The 16120-nt window shown below is 40.5% G+C and overlaps 1 protein-coding gene across 6 annotated transcripts in view; it reads left to right on the top strand.

The window, feature by feature from the left end:
* tjp2a (tight junction protein 2a (zona occludens 2)) overlaps positions 1-16120 on the top strand; it is a 133961-nt gene that overhangs the window by 64285 nt on the left and 53556 nt on the right. For 5 of the 6 annotated variants that reach the window (XM_072588451.1, XM_072588441.1, XM_072588461.1 and 2 more), the window contains exons 2-5: positions 561-614; positions 1719-1843; positions 7332-7434; positions 12077-12716. In XM_072588451.1, the coding sequence (XP_072444552.1) occupies positions 570-614; positions 1719-1843; positions 7332-7434; positions 12077-12716 (913 nt within the window). In that variant the 5' untranslated portion in view covers positions 561-569. Of the gene's footprint in view, positions 1-533; positions 615-1718; positions 1844-7331; positions 7435-12076; positions 12717-16120 lie in introns of those variants that run through there. The other variant, XM_072588424.1, reaches the window with a different exon arrangement.

The raw sequence follows: 16120 nt of genomic DNA, 5'->3' as shown, positions 1-16120 counted from the left end.
TGTGATGCCATCAAATAAAGCTTTTCTTTTTACTTGAACAAATCACCTGGGATTTATTTCTGCAGTAGTAGAATTAAAAAAGCAGGGAAGTTGTTATAACAAACTTGTACAGACTCTGCACTGTTCTCCAAGTTTGTCTAAAGAAGAGTTTTGGGTCTAAGGATACAAATGCACTGGGAAAGGTGTAAATTAAGATTTTGCAAACTTGTATCAGAACAGAAAAGTTATGATTACGTGAACGGGTGAACAGGTGGTTGGGCTATTTTGTTTTAGGATAAAAACAAGGGTGAAAAGTGTTACACTGGTAGCCCATTGAGGAGTTTTGAGACTAAATGTGGAGAAGCTAGTTCCATTTCCTGCTAAGACCAGAATTAGGCATCATGAAAGTAAGATTGTCCAAATAAAATTAGTAGAGTAGGAGAAACGCTTCACCCAGAAAATGGTTAGGAGGTGGTTGAGGTGGATAGTGTAGGTGCATTCCAAGGGAAGCTGGCAAAACTAGTGTAACTATTGAAATGGATCCATTGGATTGAATGTTAATTGCCTTTGTTTTTCCACAGACCACCACCATGGAGGAGATGATATGGGAGCAGTTTACTGTGACTTTACAAAAGGTAAGTATTTCTCTGGTTTGTTCAGCTTTACAAGGAATGGTGATCTGATACAGGTCAGGCATGATCAAATTCAATGGTGGCTTAGACTCCATGAGCAGTATGGCCATCTCCCTGTTCCTATGAGTACTCTTAATTTTTAAATGTTTACCATGATTCGACCTTTGGTATTATAAATAATTTTAGACAGTATTTAAAACCACTTGTAATTCATTCTGTAACTTGCTTGGAATGTAATACATTATAGAATCATTATTGTAATTTCTTTGCTGTGCTTCTAGTTGGATGGATTTCTTTTGTGCCATAGATTTTCTGAGGTCTCATTTTCCAGGAAATATTTTTATTCTTGCAAGTTCTGTTTTATGTAAGCATTATCTAATGGTCTTTCACAGCCTGTTAATGGCAATGTGGTTAGCTCTTTGTCCCTGCCCATTGTAATGGCCTCAAGTCCTTCAGTAGTATTTAAGAAGGCAACTTAGGTAGTTAGGAATCAGCATAAACACTGGCTAGGCAGACGTGGGTATTGCAGATGCTGGAAATTCGAGTCAAGATTAGAGTGGTGCTGGAAAGGCATAGCAGGTCAGGCAGCATCCAAGGAGCAGGAAAATCGACATTTCTGATGTTTCTCGAATGCTGCCTGAACTCAAACACTGTGGTGCCCATGTCCTGCAAAATAATTTTTAAAAGTTCTGTTCATAGTACAATCTTGTGTGTCTCCCACATTTTGAAATCAAATGGGATAAAAGCTCTTATCGGTAAAGTCCTGAATTCTCATTGTCTGACCTGCCTATTTTAAACATAAATCTTCAGTCAAGATACAAGTACAGTCTGATGCGACCATGGATCAAACTGTAATCAGTTTTCAATTGGAAAAGTTCTTGAATGTTCAAGTGATTCTGATCGCCATGTTTTACCCGATTGTCTTGCTAAAAAAAAATCAGCTGTCTTTTGTTCAGTTATCCAATTGCTAAAGTGACTTCTGATCTTTTTCTTTTCTTCTCATTTTGCCTTTCTAACCTTTTTAATTATAAGTTTTGATTTTCACACACCGGTCAATATTTTGCAAAATTTCCTAACTTTTCTTTTCCTCACCTTCCCAATTCTTAGGACTCTAAGAGGGGATTTGGTATAGCAGTGTCTGGAGGAAGAGATAACCCCAATTTTGAGAATGGTGAAACCTCCATTATTATCTCTGATGTTTTGGAAGGAGGCCCGGCCGATGGGCTACTGCAGTAAGTAAACCTTGTGGAGGTCTGGTTTGTGAGTGGCAATATCTGCATTTTAAGTGCGGAGTCAGTGATTTTGGCAGAGAGCTCCACTTAACATTTTAGTGTGCGATTTATAAAGGATATTGACTTGGTGTATAGCACTCTCAGCCCTCTGATCTTGGAATGAGAAAGTTAAGGATTCAAGTCTCATTCATGGACTTGAGTGCAAAATTCAGGCTGAAATGCCATCAGCATGAGTGCTGCACTGTTAGAGATGCTGACTTTCAGATAAGATGCTAAATTGAAGCTTGGTCTACCATCTCAAGTGCGCATAAAACAATGTTACAGAAGAAATCTCTAGTGTCTTGATCAAGATGTATACTTCAAACAACACTCAACAATGATCTGTCTTCCTCCTTCCTGTCTTTTGAGCCTACAAGTAACTTCAGTCTGCACCAACAGCTCACCATAGTCTACGATCTTGTGATAAGGATTTACTTTTGTAGCTTGTACATCTTTTGAAAGTTAACGCCAGTAGCTAAAACTGTGAAAAAAATCTTTCTTATTGCTATATAATTAAATCTCTAATATGAAGTATAAGCCCCACATAATGTTTGGGAGTTGGTTTAGCTCTGTTGGCTGGATTGTTGGTTTGTAGAGCAACTGTGGGAGGAAGCCCACGCAGACACTGGGAGAATGTACAAACTCCACACAGGCAGTCGCCTGAGGCGGGAATTGAGCCCGGGTCTATGGGTCCACCAGTTTCATTTATGATTCCAAAATGTTTTATTTACAGGAACAATTTTCAGCTTAAGATTTGAACTCTGTAACAAAAAGGGATAATGGGACAAGTGATATCCTTGTCACACTAGTTCCAGACCATGAGCATCTCCAACAAGAGAATCCAATCGTTGTCTTTTGATACTCAATTTTGAGTTGATTTATTGTCCTCATATGTACTGGGATACAATGAAAAGTATTGTTGAGTGTATTAACCAGACAAATCATACCTTTTATAGAAGTGCATCAAGTTAATAGAACAGAATGCAGAATATAGTGTTATGGCTGCAGAGAAAGATCTAATTAGGTCCTTTCATAAGTCTGATAACAGCAGGGAAGATGCTGTTTTGAATCTATTGGTGCATATTTTCAAACTTTTGTATCTTCTGCCGAATCTAAGAGGATTTTCCCCACATTCAGCTTCCAGAACCCAAACACACAAGTCTAACCAAAACACACAAACTGGCTACGCTAGTAGAAGTCTGTTTTGTAGTTTTAGCCTCCCAATGAATTGACGATTATGTAAGTATGTCTGACCTGTAGCACTTCTGCTGTATCCTGTCTGCAGAGTTGTGGACAATACATTATATCCTGTATAGTGAGTAGTGACTGTCAGCAATGTAAGATTTGTGACTTTTAAAGATGATGTGTCCATCACACATCACAATATCGTAAGCAATCTAATCTAATATCGTAAGTAATCTAATCTAATATCAAGTTTAGGGGCATGAAAATCATTTAACCAAAATGTCAGATTCTCAGGCCCATCTTATTTCATTCCTGCATTTTGGCAGAGGTTTGATATGAGAATTAAAAGTTGTGAAACAATCACTGCAATTGGTCTCTAGCAATTGATGTATAACAGATCCAGCCACATGAGGAATTGTTTGTATATTGGAGAACTTTGTGAGCTGTGGGTCCATAATCACCTGTGAGATCTATAACACGTCATATCTCAGCTTTGATCGAGGTAATAACCTTGTGTTACAAGAACATTAGAAAACTTAAGTTGTTAGCAGTTAGAAAGTGAAGTGTATAGATGAGAGCTTGAGAGAATTAAGATAAATGTGTCTTGCTTTTAATTTTAACCTTGTTATATGATAGTTCTGCCTGTAAGACTCCCTAGAGTTTCTGTGTGAAGTGGGGATCTAAAGCAGATTGCACAGGGAATTCTGAATTTGCTCTCGCCAAAGGCATATTGTCATTTTAATTTGTTCAGCATGCTTTATAAGGCTGCTGTAACTAATGAGAAACAAATGGTGCAACCACGAATAATTGTTATTGACTTGGGAACAGTCGTTAACTAAAACCCAATACATTATAATAAAAAGTAAAATATACTTTTGTTTCATCTTGGAAAGCAGATTTTTGTGTTGCGACACAAGTACATAAGGATTTGAGCCCCATTGTCCTTTTTTTTTGCATTTCAAGGGGAGTATTATAAATTGGATTTGTTCAACAACTTATTAGTGAATTCCTTCCCATGGGTGATATTTCAGGTTTTCTGTTTCTAGTCAGAAGATTTTGTTTGCATAATTTTAAAAAAAGTATCAGTCATGTTGGCTTTCTTTCACATATTTTATTACCACCACCCCCGCACCCCAACACGCACATGTGCCACATGCGTACACATTGTACTCTGCGTCTCTCTCTGCGCCGTGTATGTTTATGGGACACGTATAAAGGGCCCAACTTGTAATTATACAAAGAGACAAAAGTGTTGTATAAATATTTTTGCTGTAATTAAAATTGGCCAGAGACCTCTCTCCATTATATGCATGAGTAAATTTCGATATTCTATATACCTCAACCTCTGGATGAGTGCTTCAAATCCTCATAATCATTTAAATACAACTAATGAAGACGCTCCAACTTGTAATCATGTCTGATGTTACTCCATTAATCTCTAGTTAATATTCAATGATCTTGCTCAAATAAGAAGTTGTTCTTTTTTTAAAATGGTGTCCTTGCTGATTTTTGCAAATAATCTGCTTCAATGAAGGCTCCTTTGTTCCTTATGATTGCTTGTCTATGCTGTTTACTTAGTTTCTTTTTTCTGTCCCCTGGCTCTGGAGTTGCATTTTTTTTAATCTCGCTTGCACCCTGTCAGTTGCCCCATCAATTCCCATTCTGGAACACGCCATGAACCCCAAAACAAAAACAGCAGTGTGGGTAGAATGTATGTAATATGGATTGCAGTGATAGGGGAAGGTAGATCATCACAAATAGGGGATGCACAGTAAATGGCTGACCTCGGTGAACATACTTCCGTCATTTGAAACAACTTTAAAAGTAATAATGAATGGTTGAGACTTTGGGCAAAAATCAAATCCAAAATTTGGTCTTTTTACAAATGGTGAAGCACTTTGCTGCACTGTTTCTCCATCCACACCCCAGAGTAAAGTTTACAGTAATTATTTTAATTTGATAAAGCTTTATGTTGATCTTTTGGATTGACATGAGACTGATGCAGTGGATGATGTTTGAGAGAAATTAATCCAGTCTTGATTTGGGGATTTAACATGAAACACTTTAATAGTCAGTGATCTCTTTTTTGGGAGTTTCTATCCCAATATTTGTTTCCTGATGTTCTGTGTCCTTCACATAGGTTGTATAAAAGTAGTTATTGGTGATAACATGAGATATTTTGAAGCTTCACGTCAACTATATTTAACAGACTGTGTCATTTCTATGGCACCTTCCATGACCTCACTACATCCCAAAGTAGTTTACACGTAGTGGTGTGTAGCCGTGGAGGAATTTGTTCACAGCCAGCAATGTGACAGTAAGCTTTTATTGATGTTGGTTGAAAGGTAAACCTTGGCCAGAGCAGCAGATATATTTCCTCTGCTCTAAAGTATTGCCATGAGATCTTGTATGCTGAAAAATCGCAGCAGGTCAGGCAGCATTAAAGGAGCAGGAGAATCGACGTTTCGGGCATAAGCCCTTCTTCAGGAGCTCCTGCTCCTTTGATGCTGCCTGACCTGCTGCGCTTTTCCAGCAACACATTTTTCAGCTCTGATCTCCAGTGTCTGCAGTCCTCACTTTCTCCTATGAGATCTTGTATGCCCATTTGAGATGGCAAACAGGGACTCCGTCTAGCTTTTGATCCAAAAAGTGGTATCTCTGACAGTGCAGCATTCCCTCTACTATGCTGGATGTCAAGCTATTGTACAAAATACAGAGGCATGGGATTGAGGGTGATTTAGCGATTTGGATCAGAAATTGGCTTGCTGAAAGAAGACAAGCGTGGTGGTTGATGGGAAATATTCACCCAGGAGTTTAGTGACTAGTGGTGTACTGCAAGGATCTGTTTTGGGTCCACTGTTTGTTTGTCATTTTTATAAATGACCTAGATGAGGACATAGAAGGATGGATTATTAAATTTGCAGATGATACTAATGTCGGTAGAGTTGTGGATAGTGATGAAGGACATTGTAGGTTACAGAGGGACATAAATAAGCTGCAGAGCTGAGAGCTGGCAAATAGAGTTTAATGTGGAAAAGTGTGAGGTGATTCACTTTGGAAGGAGTAACAGAAATAATGAATACTGGGCTAATGGTAAGATTCTTGGTAGTGTCGATGAGCAGAGAGATCTGTGTGTCCACGTATGTAGATTCTTGAAAGTTGCCACACAGGTTGATAGGGTCATTAAAAAAGCATATTTTTATTGGTAGAGGGTGCAACCATGCTTGGAGTATTGTGTACAGTTCTGGTCACTGCATTATAGGAAGGATGTGGAAGCTTTGGAAAGAGTTCAGAGGATATTTACTAGGATGTTGCCTGGTATGGAGGGAAGATCTTATAAGGAAAGGCTGAGGGAACTGAGGCTGTTTTTGTTGGAGAGAAGGAAGTGGAGAGCTGACTCAGTTGACACATAAGATAATCGAAGGGTTAGATTGGACAGTGAGAGCCTTTTTCCTCTGGCAATGGCTAGCATGAGGGGATATTGCTTTAAATTGAGGGGTGTTAGATATAGGACAGATGTCAGAAGTGGGTTCTTTACTCAGTAGTAAGGAGAAAGTGAGGACTGCAGATGCTGGAGATCAGAGCTGAAAATGTGTTGCTGGAAAAGCGCAGCAGGTCAAGCAGCATCCAAGGAGCAGGAGAATCGACGTTTTGGGCATGAGCTGAAGAAGGGCTCATACCGGAAACATCGATTCTCTTGCTCCTTGGATGCTGCCTGACCTGCTGCGCTTTTCTAGCAACCCATTTTCAGCTCAGAGTAGTAAGGGCGTGGAAAGCCCTGCCTGCAACAGTATTAGATTCGGCAACTTTTAAGGGCATTTAAATGGTCATTGGATAGGCATATGGATGAGAATGAAATAGTGTAGGTTAGATGGGCTTCAAATTTAATTTCACAGATTGGTGCAACATCGAGGGCCGAAAGGCCTGTATTGCAGTGTAATGTTCTGCATACCTTTGTAGTGGGACCTGAACATTTTGACTGGGGTGAAAATGATGCCATATGAGTCACAGCTGGCAAGTATGATTCCAGATTCAAATAAGAGGTAGTTGGAATTGTGTAACTTCAAAAGCATCTGGTATTTCAAATGAAGAGAATTGTTTATTGCATTTCATGAGTAGCGTTTAAAATGAATGTGTTTATATTTCCAAATTTTCAACTCAAAGGATTTTAGAATGTTGGAGTAGTTATTTCTGAATGTGTATCAAATTGTATTTACTAGAAATGCAAGTTCTATAATTGTGAATGTTTTCTCTCTCTCAATAGAGAAAATGACCGTGTCATAAATGTTAATGGATTTCCGATGGAAAATGTGCCTCACTCTGTTGCAGTACAACAGTTGAGAAAATGTGGGAAGGTAGCTCAAATTGTAAGTGATACTGACTCTTTTTTTTATTTTAAGATCTCTCGGCCCGGTATTTTTTTTTATTGTGGAATGTCCATGATTCCATGTTCACCACTGAAAAGCAGCCAAGAGTGAATGGTCAAACTGACTGGGATTAGTCCCATTACAACCAGAAAGTGTTTCTGTTATATGCACAAGATGTTGTAACCTAGAACATGGGTAAAAGCAGATTCACTAGTAACTTGCAAACAGGAATATGATAAAGGGGCAAAATTATACGAAAAAAAGAGGCAGAAGTTGCAAAACCAACTAAGTGGATGCTGTCTTTTTGGACATATTAGCATCTATACTGTGTGGGCTGGATGAGCACAGGCAGCCAAACATAAATTGATTTAAAGTAATCATGCTACAAAATGGCAGCAGTGTACACCCTCTATGCAAATCATTGCAATAGCTTTCCAAGGCTCTTTTTAAACAGCACCTATTAGAAAAATAGAAGGACAAAAGGCCAGCAGTTACATAGAAACACCATGGCCTCAAGGTTCCGATCCTTGCTATCCTGACGTGGAAATACATTGTTGTTCCTTCACTGTCACTGGATCAAAGTCCTGGAACTTCCTCTCTTATCCCACCAAATGGGCTGCAGCAGTTCAAGAAGGCAGGCTTGTCACTACATTAAAGGGCAGAGCACCTGCATCCCATAAATACACTGTCCAATGAACTCCACCTGTCTTTTTGCCAGAGTTCTGCACTTTTTTCCTTCAAATATTCCCTCCTTGTTTTTGAAAACTTACTATCCAATCAGGGTCCACTGTCTTCTATCCTAACTCACTTTCTTTCTCCCCTTTAACAATTTTTTTTCCTCATGTTTCCTTTTACCCAATTGCCTACCAAGCAGGGAATATAGTTTTTCTTTATTTACTGTACACTAATACCTCCATGTTGTTGACATCTCTATTAAATCTCCACTTTCTTTGCTTGAAGTAGAAATTTTCCAGTGTCTCTGTCAATATTAACAGGGCCATGGAAACTAGTCAACAATAAGTGATGCTCTCCCTGAGTATCCATGCTAATATTGACAGACATTGATATTCTTGTAGCAATGTAAAATGCTATTGTCCAGGATCTTTAAGCAGCAGTGGCTTTGCAACACGTACAGTAACTTGTATATGCTTTATTGCATTTCAGCCAACATTCAAATATCAGTGGTTGGTTTAAGTGGTATCAATGGTTGGTTTAAGTGGTTCTAAGTACAGTCTCTTCACTAACTGTGTGACAAGGCTTGGATAAAAATAGGGATTTGAAAAATCAATTTTCCAGTGACTATAATGCAATTATCAGAATCCATTCATCATACAGATTAAATTTCCAGCCGTAGGTTTAAATTGAATGATGCCTACCCTGAATAATTGCGGAAGAAACATATTTTTTTCCCATTTCCTCTGGGTTTCAGCTTGTGCTTTAGTCTTTTATGTCGTTGATTTTGCTCCCCCTCCCAATTTTATTTAAACTTTTATCTACCTCCTCACCTTGCACTTTCGCTGTTCCCAAGAACAATCAACAGAATTATCACTGAATGCTAAAAATCTGGTGCTTTGCTATAAGACTGGGTTTTAAATTAGTGTCAAGCATACTTCCATTTGATCAATCTGTAGATATTTATGAAATTTTGTAAAGTGCCTTATGAAAAGCTTAATTGGAGAGTTTGCATTCTTGTACCCTCTCACCATATAACTGAGAATCAGTGAATGAAACAGCACAGAAGGATGTCTTTTGGCCCATTATTTCCTTTCTCAAGCATTCCTCTATTCCTCTTTGAGAGTATTATATAGTTGAATGAAGCGATGAAAAATAATTGTGCAAACCTAAACACTTTGAGGAATCATTAATTTATTGTTTGTTTAATCAGTTCAGACCAATTTCAGAAATGTAACGGGATACTGTTCAAATTGTATGCAATTTTGGAATATTCCAGTGACAGAAGAATTGGCTTGCTGAAATGTTTAAGGTTTTTAGCCAGTATTTTACAATGGCAATCTCTAACCTGACAGGCAGCAGAGGCTGATAGCTAAGTTCGGTACCCATAGGGAGGGCCTCAACCGGGACCTTGGGTTCATGTCACATTACAGGTGATCACCATTGCACTATTCGCGCACTCTCTCACACTCTCAACCCCCACCACTCACACAGACAAAGACCCACATGCACACATATATTTTGTGGGGTGAATTTGTACTTGCAGAGTTACATTGCACTTTGCTCAAAAACTGCATACATTCATGTAGAACTCTGAGCTCAAAAACTGCATAAATTTATGTAAAACTCTGTTATCTCACTTTTTAGATTAAAATCTCTAACCTCTCCTCGATGTGATGTCAATGCTAGCTCAATATCCTAACAATCAGCATAAGAGTAAAAGTAATAAATGTTGCCATTTTATGTTGCATCATTGAACAATTTAAAATCTCCCCAAGCAGGTGTTTAGCATATAGCTGATACTGAACCAAGCAAGGTCATATTTGGACAGATGATCAGAAGTAGGTAGAGAATTGCATTAATGTCATGAAGTATGTTCTCCTAGCCTTAGCAAGGACTGGACACCATACATGGGAAAACTGTGTATTGTGTAAGTAGTTAATAAATAGTCATCAGAAGCATGGTAGAGCCATGTTTCATAGAACCTTGTTCGCGAGAGCTCAAACTGCACATGATGTGACATCAGTATAATCTGACTATTATTATTATTAATGATAATAATAATATCAGCAATTACTCCCACATACTAGAGCTGCTAATGGTGGAATAATGGAAAATGGGATGCTGAAGAGGACCGAGACATCTGTGTCCTGACGTAATGACTTGAAATAGCCACTTTCTCCTTTACCACCTCCGAGTTAATTAAAATGTACCAAATTGTCCCATTCACTTCACTTTTCCTCTTTCTTCCTTGTCTATTTCAAAACTGTTTTGCAGGCCACTTTGATTTTTCTTTGCAAACAGTAAAGAACTAGTTTTATTTTTAAACATTCAGTCAAAACCCACAAATATATTGGCTGGTAAATCATTTAATCTGTTGCATGTCTCTCTTTGCTAAGATTACTATGACTTTTGCCTGGTATTTCGCAGTGTGGGTTCAGAGGAGATATTTCAGCTCTTGGATTATTCGACCAATGTGACTGGTCTGACTCTTGATTCAATCGACCTACCTCAGTTCTGTAACACTTGGTGACTTAGTCTAATGTGTACATACACATTTTTCTCTGGATTGGTTTCCGGTTGGTCCTATTACATGTTCCAGGCAGAAGTGGGTACTGCAGATGCTGGAGATTAGAGTCAAGATTAGAGTGGAAAAGCACAGCAGGTCAGGCAGCATCTGAGGGGCAGGAAAATTGAAATTTCGGGCAAATGCCCTTCATCAGGAATGTGGCTGGGAGCCTGGGGGGGGGGGGGTGGTGAGGGTGAGAAAGAGATAAATGGGAGGGGGAATGGGGCTAGGGAGAAGGGAGCTGAGAGTGCAATAGTTGGATGGAGGTGGGGGGTGAAGGTGATAGGTCAAAGAGGAGGGTGGAGCGGATAGGTGGGAAGGGAGATTGACAGGTGGGACAGGTCAGGAGGATGGTGATGAGCTGGGGTAAGGTTGGGGGAGGAGAAATGAGGAAACTGGTGAAATCCACTTTGCCATGAGGTTGAAGTGTCCTGAGGCGGAAGATGAGGCATTTTTCCTCCAGGCGTCGGGTGGTGAGGGAGTGGTGATGGAGGAAGCCCAGAACCTGCATGTCCTTGGCAAAGTGGGAGGGGAGTTGAAATGTTCAGCAACAGGGAGGTGAGGACCACATTTTAAAAAAACATAGTTAGCTATGCCTCAGCTGAGGACCACTAAAAATCTCTGGGACACCCGCACCAATCAATCCCACCGTCCCTTCTCTAATCTTGAATATTACATGTTCCCTCTGGGCCTGTTCTGGATGTGTATAAAGTAAATTATTTCATGCCTGTTCTCCTTATTGATGAATCTTTGTGGCATGTACTTGTTTCTTCAATCTCTAGCACGTCCTACATCTCCATCCCTCTAATCTGGCTGATGCCGTGTAACGAGTCTTTGGGAAAGTGAATTTGCACAGCTTTCATTTTTGAAATGGTGCTTCCCTGCATGACAAACTGTGTTTAAACAAATGTTTTATTACTTGCTAGCAATTTATTTTTTGCTTTCCCTACCTTCTTTAAAAATTTTTATGTTTCGAGCATTTTTTGGCATTTGATATTAGGATTGAATTGTATAATTCTTGGTTTGGGTTGATGCTGAGAAAATATTTCCTACAACATGACATACACTGTCACCATCTCCAACTTAATGGACTGACTATTCTGAACAGAAAAGAGGAAAAGTTTATTTTTCAGTCAAGTTTGTGCATCGTTGGAATTCACTCCTCCAGTGAACTGGTATTGACGATATTTAAGGCTGAACTTAACACTTTGGGGAATTGAGGGATAGGGTCATGGTCCAACAAGCCAAAAATAAGGCAGAAGATGACTTTTACTAAAAAGGTCAAAACAACCATTCCATCACTTATTTCTAATACTGATCAGATTTCCAGAGTGCATTATTCAGTCTCGATGGTTGGTTAATTCAAATTAAACTTGCCAATTGTCAAACTTTCTTCAACAGGTCGTGAAACGGGGTCGGAAAGTTCCAGCTCGGCCGCCACTGACTGAACCCGAAAGTAACTTCTTTGAGATAGCAGATGACTATGACCGTAGAAGTGAGCACAGCATTCAGAGTGAGAGGAGTGACGGGGGGCCCAGAGGCCGCAGCTACAGCCGAGATTGGAGTCCCGACAGAGGCTACAGCCGGGACACAGAGCGTGGCAGGAGCTACGACAGAGCCCACAGCAGAGATCGTAGCTACAGCAGGGATCACAGCCGGGGGAGAATAATCGATGATGACCGTGGCTACGAGCATGCTGACCGAGGCCAGGGACGGTTGTACGACGATGATCGAGGTTACGAGCATGCTGGCCGGGGACGGGTGTATGATGATGACCGTGGCTACGAGCATGGTGATAGAGGTAGAGGGCGGGTGTACGACGATCGAGGTTACGAGCATGGTGACCGTGACCGTGGGCGGGGCCGGACATACGACGATGATCGAGGTTATGATCGAGCCTACGACCATTACCGAGAGCCAGCAAGAGCTCCAAGCCGGGATCGGCTTAAATCCAGGAGCCCATCACCTGAATCCTCCTCCTATTCTTATGGATTACCCAAGCCATACAAAGTCATGCTTGTAAAGAGCAAACCCAATGAAGGTGAGAAGTGTGCCTTTATTTTGCCTGCATTCTTTACATCTCTTGGTCTCTCGAAATGATTAATTCAGCAAAATATTTGGAGAGTAATTTTGAAGCAATAATCATTCTCCTGGGTAATTGCAAGGTTGTCCCCTAAAATTGGCATTAATTTGCAGCCGATCAGTAACACAGAATTTAAAAATCTTGAAATTGAGAGTAACTTAGAGATTTGCAAGGTTAGCTAAAGATGTTTAAACAGCACCTTTCAAACCCACAACCATTTTCCATTTAGAAGAACAAGGGGACAAATGCATGGGAACACCACTACCTGCTAGTTACCCTCCAAGCCACTCACCAATCCTGACTTGGAAATTATATTCCTGTTCACTGGGTCAATGTCTTGGAACTCCCTTCTTTAATGGTATTGCAGGTATACCTTACAGCACATGGGCTGTAGCGGTTCAAAAAGGCACCTCATTGCCAACTTAAGGATAATTAGTGATAGAAAATAAATGCTGGCCCAGCCAGCGACTTCCATGAGTGATTTTTTTTTTAATTGCTTGAGGTTTTCTTGTGCAAGACATTATTGAGAGTTTTTAAACAATCATTCAGGGAATTCCAGGGTTTTGTCCCAGTACCCATAAAGGAATGGCAATACCATTCCAAGTCCGGATTGTGTGTGACTTGGAGGGGAATCTTGAAGACAGGCATTTTCCCATTCATCAGCTTCCCTCCACTTTCTTGGTGGTGGAGGTCACAAGTTTAGAAGTTGCTATCAAATGAGTTGCTGAGCATCTTGTTGAAGTTGCCCTCTGCTAATACTCTTATTGGTGGAGGGAGTGAATGTTGGATGGGGGTGCCAGTCAAACAGGCTGTTTTGTCTTGGATAGTGTCAGGTTCCTCATGTTGTTGAAGCTAGTGGGGTGTATTGATCAGACTCCTGACCTGCACGTTCTAGGTGGGAGATAGGAGGTGAATTACTTACCACAGGAATCCTAGCTTCAGACCAGCTCTTGTAGCCATTATATTTATATGGCCGGTCCAGATCAGTGTCCTATCAATGGCAAACAGTGGTAAATCAGATTAGAGTTAAAAGTTAGTGAACAGTTAATTACTGAGCGTACGCCATTTGCTAAGCTAAGTGATTCCACAAACAACCGATCAGATCTAAGTTTATCTGTCCTGCTATGTCAAATTGTGAATAGCTACTTAAGTGTTGGAAACCAGTTTAGCAAATTAATCACTGGTTGAAAGTATATTCGTTTTGGGGAGGTAATTGACTGTTTTGGAATTGTCCTGCTTTTTATGGAACAAACCATGTCTGGGCAATTCTTCATATTGCCCTGTAGATGCCAATATTGTAGTTGTACGTGAACAGCTTGGTGAGGGGAACACTTTTTTTTTAGTTCTGGAGCACAAGTCTTCAGTACTATTGCCAGAATCTCTTCAGGTCCTGTAGCCTTTGCACTATCCAATGCCTTCAGCCCTTTCTTAATATTATGGGAATTGAATTGGCTAAAGACTGGAATGTGAGATGCTGCGAACCTCAGGAGGAGCCTGAGATCAATTGGGACCGTTGGTTACAAATGCTTGAGCCTTATCTTTTGCACTAATGTGCTGGGCTCCCATCATTGAGGATGGGAAGTGCATATAATGCTGTCCCACCTTGATTGTCCACCACAATTCATGACTGAAAGTAGTAGGACCTACAGAGCTCTGATCTGAACCATTGGCTGTGGAATGATTTAACTTTTGCCGATTGGTATGTTAAACAACAGCAACCTGCAAGTAGTTTGTGTTGTGTGGCTTCGTGAGATTGAACCTCATCTTTTGGTGTGCTCTCCTGAGCTCTTTTGAACCACGATTGATAATCAGTTTTAATTAAAAGCAAAATACAACAGAAATCTGAACTAGAAGTGGAAAGTGCTGGAAAATCTCAGCAAGTTGAGAAGCATATGTGGAGTTAACATTTCAACTGAAGTTAAAATGTCAAGTTCAATGTAACTGTTTAGCAGAAACTTCACAGATGCTGTCCAATCTGGTGGGTTTTCCCAGCACTTTGTCTTAATCCTTTGGCTTGATAGAATGGAAGATATGTAGGCCACACAGTTACTGATTGTGGTTGAACATAATTCTGCTGATGGTCCACAACACCTCATGGATGTATAGGTTTGAGTGGCTATGTCTGTTCCAAAGTCTGTACCATTTATCACAACATAATAGGAAATATCTTCAATGAGAACACTAGACAAGAACTGGCCACTCCTATCAGTATTGTCATGGACAGGTGCATTTGCGACAGGAGGTTTTTCTTGAGAACAAGTATAAGTATGTCATGTCACCTTGTTGGTCCCTCACCACCACTTGCTGTAGGTCTAGTCTACCAGCTACATCCTTTAGGACTCGACCAACTTGGTCAGTAGTGGTGTTACTAAGTAGTCACTCGTGGTGACTGGCATTAAAGTTTCCCAACCAGAGGCCATTCTGTCCTTGTTGTCCTCTGTCCTCTCTAAGTGGTATTTAACATGGTGTACTGATCCATTTAGAGGTGTAAAGCCTGGAAACACTCCCAACTTATCTATGCTGACTAATGTAGTTCCTTTTGCTAGCATTTGGCCCATATCTCTCTCAAACCCTTCTTGTTCATATACCCATCTTGATGCCTTTTTAACTATTACAATTGTACCAGCCTTCAGCACGTCCTCTGGCAGTTCGTTCCAGACACGCTCCAACCTCTGCATGAAAATTTGCTTCTCAGATCCCTTTTTTAAAATCTTCCCCTCTCACCTTAAATCTATAGCCCTCTAGCTTTGGACTCCCCTCTCTTAGTGGGGGATAGAGACCACTGCGATTTGCCTTATCCATGCCCCTCATGATTTTTATAAACTTCTATTAGGTCACCCCTCCGCCTCTGACGCTCCACGGGGGTCTTTTTTAAAAAAAAAGCCCTAGCCTATTCAGTCACCCCCAATAGCTCAAGCCCTCCAGCCCAGGCAACACCCTGAGAAATCGTAGCAGCAGGCAGTTTCCTTCTCAGTTTTTACCTGAGACTTCATGGGGATCGTGTGTGTGTGTGTGTGTATACGCCATTGTGCTGTTACCTTTGCTGGGTCTGCTTTACTGATGGTCGTACTCATCAAATCCCACCATGTAGACAATGACTGAGTTACTAACACTGCTGCCTCACAGCACCAGGGACTTGGATTTAGTTCCACCCTTGGCCAGCTGTTTGGAGTTTACATATCATCCCTGTGTCTGTGTGTGGTTCTGCCGGGTGCTAGGGTTTCCTCCAACGGTCCAAAGATGTGCATTGTCCCAGTTTTTGGCATCAGCCCCCAAGAAATGAGTTTGAGGGCCAAAGCAGTGATGTGTCTTGTTTTTAGTCGTCTTAAATTCTAAAGCTAGGCCACTTGAGAGGGTGGTGT

This window comes from Chiloscyllium punctatum, chromosome 2, assembly GCF_047496795.1.
Source record: "Chiloscyllium punctatum isolate Juve2018m chromosome 2, sChiPun1.3, whole genome shotgun sequence".
Classification (NCBI taxonomy): Eukaryota; Metazoa; Chordata; class Chondrichthyes; order Orectolobiformes; family Hemiscylliidae; genus Chiloscyllium; species Chiloscyllium punctatum.
Note: the sequence above shows the minus strand (reverse complement) of the source record. Positions and strands in the feature narration are given on the sequence as shown.